The sequence below is a fragment of the Gorilla gorilla genome, chromosome 2 (genome assembly GCF_029281585.2).
Source record: "Gorilla gorilla gorilla isolate KB3781 chromosome 2, NHGRI_mGorGor1-v2.1_pri, whole genome shotgun sequence".
In the NCBI taxonomy this organism is placed as follows: domain Eukaryota; kingdom Metazoa; phylum Chordata; class Mammalia; order Primates; family Hominidae; genus Gorilla; species Gorilla gorilla.
The window spans coordinates 61,867,987-61,874,694 of NC_086017.1; the positions used below are offsets into that span (position 1 = coordinate 61,867,987).

General features: G+C 54.8%; 1 protein-coding gene across 1 annotated transcript; it reads right to left on the reverse strand.

Annotated features, from left to right (window-relative positions):
* Positions 1 to 3,644: 3,644 nt before the first annotated feature.
* On the reverse strand, positions 3,645 to 6,249 carry RPL29 (ribosomal protein L29). The gene is made up of 4 exons (XM_004034262.4): positions 5,861 to 6,249; positions 5,430 to 5,474; positions 5,048 to 5,112; positions 3,645 to 4,131 (listed from the first exon to the last, which is right to left on the reverse strand). The coding sequence occupies exons 2-4, from the start codon at positions 5,464 to 5,466 to the stop codon at positions 3,766 to 3,768; spliced, it is 468 nt and encodes a 155-aa protein (XP_004034310.1). The 5' UTR covers positions 5,467 to 5,474; positions 5,861 to 6,249; the 3' UTR covers positions 3,645 to 3,765.
* Positions 6,250 to 6,708: the final 459 nt, after the last annotated feature.

Genomic DNA, 6,708 nt, shown 5'->3' on the forward strand with positions numbered 1-6,708 from the left:
GGAGTCTTTCTCTGTCGCCCAGGCTGGAGTGCAGTGGCGCGATCTCGGCTCACTGCAAACTCCGCTTCCTGGGTTCACGCCATTCTCCTGCCTCAGTTTCCTGAGTAGTTGGGACTACAGGCCCCCACCACCACGCCCGGCTTTTTGTATTTTTAGTAGAGACAGGGTTTCACCTCCGCCTCCCAGGTTCAAGGGATTCTCCTGCCTCAGCCTCCCAAGTAGCTGGGACTACATGCGCATGCCACCACGGCCGGCTAATTTTTGTATTTTTAGTAGAGATGGTTTCACCACGTTGAACAGGATGATTTCGATCTCGACCTCAGGGGATCCGCCTGCCTCGGCCTCCCAAAGTGCTGGTGAGAGGTGAGACCGTGTTGGCAGTCCTCACAGCCCTCGCTCGCTCTCCCCGCCTCCTCTGCCTCGGCTCCCACTTTAGTGGCACTTGAGGAGCCCTTCAGCCCACCGCTGCACTGTAGGAACCCCTTTCTGGGCTGGTCAAGGCCAGAGCCGGCTCCCTCAGCTCGCAGGGAGGTGTGGAGGGAGAGGCGCGAGCGGGAACCGGGGCTGCGCGCGGCGCTTGCGGGCCAGCTGGAGTTCCGGGTGGGCGTGGGCTTGGCGGGCCCCGCACTCGCACTCGGAGCAGCTGGCCGGCCCGGCCGGCCCCGCCGTCCCTGGGCAATGAGGGTCTTAGCACCCAGGCCAATGGCTGCGGAGGGTGTACTGGGTCCCCCAGCAGTGCCAGGCCACCGGCGCTGCTCTCGATTTCTCACCGGGTCTTAGCTGCCTTCCCGTGGGTCAGGGTTTGGGACCTGCAGCCCACCATGCCTGAGCCTCCCACCCCCTCCACTGGCTCCCGTGCGGCCCCAGCCTCCCCCATGAGCGCCGCCCCCTGCTCCACGGCGACCAGTCCCATCCACCACCCAAGGGCTGAGGAGTGCGGACTCATGAAGCAGGACTGGCAGGCAGCTCCACCTGCAGCCCCGGTGCGGGATACACTGGGTGAAGCCAGCTGGGCTCCTGAGTCTGGTGGGGACGTGGAGAACCTTTATGTCTAGCTCAGGGACTGTAAATACACCAATTGGCATTCTGTATCTAGCTCAAGGTTTGTAAACACACCAATCAGCACCCTGTGTCTAGCTCAGGGTTTGCGAATACACCAATGGACACTGTATCTAGCTACTCTGGTGGGGCCTTGGAGGACCTTTATGTCTAGCTCAGGGATTGTAAATGCACCAATCAACGCCCTGTCAAAACAGACCACTGGGCTCTACCAATCAGCAGGATGTGGGTGGGGCCAGATAAGAGAATAAAAGGCTGCGGGAGCCAGCAGTGGCAACCCACTGGGGTCCCTTTCCCCACCGTGGAAGCTTTGTTCTTTTGCTCTTTGGGTCCACACTGCCTTTATGAGCTGTAACACTCACCGCCAAGGTCTGCAGCTTCACTCCTGAAGCCAGCAAGATCACGAACCCACCAGAAGGAAAAAACTCTGAACACATCTGAACATCAAAAGGAACAAACTCCAGACACGCCACCTTAAGAGCAGTAACACTCACCACGAGGGTCCGCAGCTTCATTCTTGAAGTCAGTGAGACCAAGAACCCACTAATTCCGGACACACTGGGATTACAGGCATGAGCCACCGCGCCCGGCCTAGACTGGCTTATTTTTCATTGAACCCTTACAGCAGTCTTGTGATGGATGCCAGGTCCCACTAGTGATGCAGAAACAGGCTCCATTGGCCGGGCGCGGTTGCTCATGCCTGTAATCCTAACACTTTGGGAGTCTGAGGCGGGCGGATTGCCTGAGCTCAGGAGTTCAAGACCAGCTTGGGCAACATGGCAAAACCCCGTCTCTACTGAAAATATAAAAAAAGTAGCCAGGCATGGTGCCATGTGCCTGTGGTCAGGAGGCTGATTCTGGAGAATCACTTGAAGCCAGGGGATGGAGGCTGCGGTGAGCCGAGATCACGCCACTGCATACCAGCCTGGGCGACAGAGCGAGACTCTCTCAAAAAAAAAAAAAAAAAAAGGGAAAAAGAAACAGGTTCCACTAATATAGTTTGCCCCAGACGACAGAGCTTGGAGGTGAAGGAGTCGAAACTTAAGAACTGGGAATTTGTGCTTCCTGAGCACAAGGCAGGTTCCATGTACAAGCTGGAGGCTGAGGGTAGCAGTTGGCTGTAACCTTAAGCCCAGCTGAAGCCCTGACCTGGCCTCCCGCCTCAGACCGGAACTTGGTAAAGGGATCACTCCTTTTTCATGGCAGGATGGCTGGGGAAAGGAGAACCTTCACACCCCATGTCCAGGACACCAGCACAGAGACCTCACTTCGGAAGTCATCAACCTGGTGGCCTGTCTGGGCCAAACCACCTTCAGAACACAGAACCTGCTCTTGCTCCCTTTCAACCCCACCTCCACCTGTCATGCCTTGGCAAGGGGCAGTTGGCCACCCAGAGACTTCCAGGATTACAGTCAAGAGCTAGCAGCCCCAGCCCTGGTTGGGCAATTGAAACCTCCTAGGGCCCCACATGGACTGCCTAGATCAAATGCTACCCCCACCCCTTCCTAGGTTCATTATCTTCAATATTTTCTCACCCGTGAAACAAAGATAATCATAATACCTACTTCGGAAGTAGGGGATCACATGCCATGGGCTGCACCTGCTGCTGTAGCATAACAGCACCCCTTTGGGAGTTTCTAAAGTGTCCAAGGTTGGACCGAGGCGGGTTTTGAGGATTAAGTGTGGCCAGGAAGTGCCCACCTGGTGCCTTCTATAGGCAGCCTCCACAAAGGCTTACTATTACTTCAGTACTTTCTTCACTGACTGCTGAGGATAAAGACCTCCATGTGAAGCAGCTGACCCAGGGGCACAGAAGGGTCAGAACCAGTCACGGGAGTAAGGCAGTGCCACTACCACCTGCCTTCCTGGGTCCCTAGCTGTTGGGGGACTAACATAGCCCAGAGCAGTGGATGTTGACCAGGTGCACCGAAAGAGCCCAAATCTGGGACACCTCAGGCCAGAGTGCAGAGCTGCTCAGCGGGGCCCCTTCCCCTCCCTCGCAGTATGCTTTAAGACCTCATGAGGATGTTTAAGATTTCTCCCTTTGGGCCAGGAGCACTGGCTCACGCCTGTAATCCCAGCACTTTGGGAGGCCGAGGCAGGCAGATCACAAGGTCAGGAGATCGAGACCATCCTGGCTAACACAGTGAAACCCCATCTCTACTAAAAATACAAAAACAAAATTAGCCGGGTGTAGTGGCAGGCACCTGTAGTCCCAGCTACTTGGGAGGCTGAGGCAGGAGAATGGCGTGAACCCGGGAGGCGGAGCTTGCAGTGAGCCGAGATGGCACCACTGCACTCCAGCCCGGGTGACAGAGCACAATTCTATCTCAAAAAAAAAAAAAAAAAAAAAAAAAAAAAAAATTTCTCCCTTTGCTCGGCAGGTTACACAGTCCAGCAAGCTATGTGCCCGAGCTTCCCAAAAGCCCCCAATCATTTCTCATTCATTAGGTCCTCCTCTTGCACTTCAGGGCCCCATCTCCTGACTCCCACCCACACCCCACCATCCAGACCCATGTCTTCTCCCACACCAACAGATGGAGCAACCAAACCCATCCCCAGGATCATAGACAGAGGCTAACAAATCCTGCCTCAGGTTTATTTGTACAAATAGCACAGGAGGACCCCAGCCCCATGTAGATGGTAGCCCAGGGGCGGGGGTGGGGGGTCGCACCAGTCCTTCTGTCCTCACGTTGGCAGAGATATCTACTCTGAAGCCTTTGTAGGGGCCTGGGTACCTTTGGGAGCCTGAGCTGGAACTGAAGCTGGAGCTGCAGCCTGGGCCTTGGTTTGATCCTTGGCCTTGGCCTTTGGCCGGCACAGCCTGAGCCCCTTGGCAATACGGGCACGAGCACGCTTCCCAAGCTTGGGGTGGGCAATGTAGGCAAGTCGATCGAGCTTGCGGCTGACACCCTTTGGGATCTTGGGCTTAACCTCCTTGGGCTTTACGAGGGCCTTGATAGCCTCGGCACGTGCACTCATGGCCTTGGCATTGTTGGCCTGCATCTTCTTTAGGCCCTTTTTGTTGTGCTTCTTGGCAAAGCGCATGTTCCTCAGGAACTTGGGGTCCACCTGAAAAGCAGGAAAGGTACAGGTGGCAGCATGTGGGTCCCCAAGTCTCTCCCTGCTGCCCCTCTCCATAGGGGTACCCAGCATTCTAAAGACAGCATCAAGTCAACCTCAAATGTGGAAATACCCAACCTCTTGAAACTATTTCCAGAGAAAGGGTACCACCACCCCAGGGAGCCAATACGCCACCTGGGTAATGCTGTGCAGACCTCCTTCAAGAACAAAATTACAAGCTGCTTTGCTGCCCTGTCTGCCAAGGTTGTGGGGCTTCAACTTCCTACAGCAGGGGTTCGACCAAGTTTTTTCCTGACATCCCCTCAGGGACACCCCCTCCCTTCTTTAGAAGAAGGTGTCAATTAAATACCAAGTCTGGTCCAAAAGACTTATAGCCAAGGTGGAATATGGGGAAACTGAGGCTCAGAGTTTGTGATTCACTCCACGGAACAGAGAGCAAAAGTAAAGGGAAGGAACAGACTGGGGACATGCTCAGCTCTCCCCTAGACCCTCCAGCCTTCTCAGCTAATCCTTAGAACCCCCTGACACAGGAAGAGAAGCTGACCCCAACTCCAGCACCGGGTCAGATGGAGGTCATAAGGCTGGTCAGTGTGGGAATGTGCCCTGCACACACTCAGACAAGGCCACTCCTTACCCTAAGTGCCACTGCCAAGCAAGGGAGATAGCCAAACTGCCCTCAGGAGGCAGGTTACACCCTGACCAGAGGGTTACACTTCAGGCTGTGGAGACCAAGGAAAGCTTTATTATGGGTCTGGTAGGGTAGAAAAAGGAATTGCAGGCTTTGGGTGGGCCAGTTAGGCTGTGCTCAGGCAGAAGCCAAAGCTAGAGAAAAACTACATGAAAGGCCTTGACTGTGCACCTGGAACCAAGAAAAAGACACTTCCATGTGATTCAGTGCACTCACCCCCTTAAGAGATTCGTATCTTTGTGATCGGGGTTTCTTGATACCATTTCTGTGCCATTTTCGGGCTGTGGGAGAAAAAAAGGGAATTAAGCCAACAAAGAACTTTCCTCTAATAAGACCACCCAACATCATAGCTGGCAAGTCTGGGAGAACCAACACTTCCTACAGCAGCTACACTTGAGATATGGGAAACCCTTACTACTAAATGCAAAACACTCTGTATCTCAAGTAGATCCCTAAACCTATAACCCTAAAGTTATTACTGGGTGAAATCAATCAGCCTCAGGCCCACAATGGAAACGTGCCCCTTCATCTCCGTCCCAGTTTGCCTGAACCAGTCCTTGCCAGGGTCTGGGATGTAGGCAGGGCCCAAAAAACTTACACTGGTTGTGTGTGGTGTGGTTCTTGGACTTGGCCATGTCTGCACCTGGAAGACCAAAGTGGAGATCAGGGTTAAGGGCTCGCCAGGCTGGGCCACCTCTGCCCCCACATTCTGGTCATAATGAGCCTGCAGACAGAGAACGTGCAGCCTCCACGAGTCTCGGCTTACTCTGCACGACCCAACGCCAGTCCTGGCCTCCCAAACCCAGGTAATGATGCCCTGAAATCAACTCCTTACCCCCGGAAAGCTGCATTCCCCCATAAAGTGGCTTTCCCTGCCATCCCCCTCCTAGGACCTAGAAGCACCATTCCCACCCCGCAGCTTTTGCTCCCGACAGACACACGGTCGGTCACCAGTCCTCTCCGCAGCCCGCGCCCCGCCGCCACCCGTAAGTCGCGGATGGCATCGGATGCCGCGCGGCCAACACTCACCATAAGCCGCGGCTCCCGAAGCGCCTAGAACCGGAAGAGAAAGGGGCTGCGGTGCAGCACGGGAAATAGGGTCAACAACGCCGGAAAGTACTACTGGAAAAGCTTCCCCAGGCTTCGCGAAGAAAAGTTCCGAAGCCCGGAAGAACGCAAGCCAGACGTGTAGGCGGTGCTACGAGCTTGCCTCCGCCCCCTTCAGGCTGCCTCCTCCCTTCTCTGTTTCTCCAGGACCTGGCTCTTAAGTCTTATTCAAGATCCTGAAAAAGAAAGGAGTCCTTGAGGGATGTTGTTGGGCAAGGAGATCTGTGTTCTTTTTCTTTTTTTTTTTTTTTTTTTTGAGACGGAGTTTCGCTCTTCCACCGAGGCTGGAGGGCAGTGGCACAATCTCGGCCCACTGCAACCTCCGCCTTCCGGTTTCAAGCGATTCTCTTGCCTCAGCCTCCCGAGTAGCTGGGATTACAGGCGCCCACCACCACGCCCGGCTAATTTTTGTATTTTTAGTAGAGACGGGGTTTCACCATGTTGTCCAGGCTGGTCTGGAACTCCTGACCTCGTGATCCGCCCACCTCAACCTCCCAAAGTGCTGGGATTACAGGGGTGCTTTTAAGAACACAGATCGGCCACGCGCGGTGGCTCACGCCTGTAATCCCAGCACTTTGGGGGGCAGAGGCGAGCGGATCGCGAGGTCAGGAGTTCGAGACCAGCCTGGCCAACATGGTGAAACCCCATCTCTACTAAAAATACAAAAAAAAAAAAAAAAATTCACGGGGCGTGGTGGCACGTGCCTGTAATCCCAGCTACTCTGGAGGCTGAGGCAGGAGAATTGCTTGAATCTGGGAGGTGGAGGTTGC

What these genes read in the sequence shown, in the direction of transcription:
- RPL29 (XM_004034262.4), bottom strand. Translation starts at nt 5,466, where the DNA reads ATGGCCAAGTCCAAGAACCACACCACACACAACCAGT. An exon ending in CCACACCACACACAACCAGT is followed by an intron (nt 5,113 to 5,429) that starts GTAAGTTTTTTG and finishes TTTCTCCCACAG; the next exon opens with CCCGAAAATGGCACAGAAAT. An exon ending in GATACGAATCTCTTAAGGGG is followed by an intron (nt 4,132 to 5,047) that starts GTGAGTGCACTG and finishes CCTGCTTTTCAG; the next exon opens with GTGGACCCCAAGTTCCTGAG.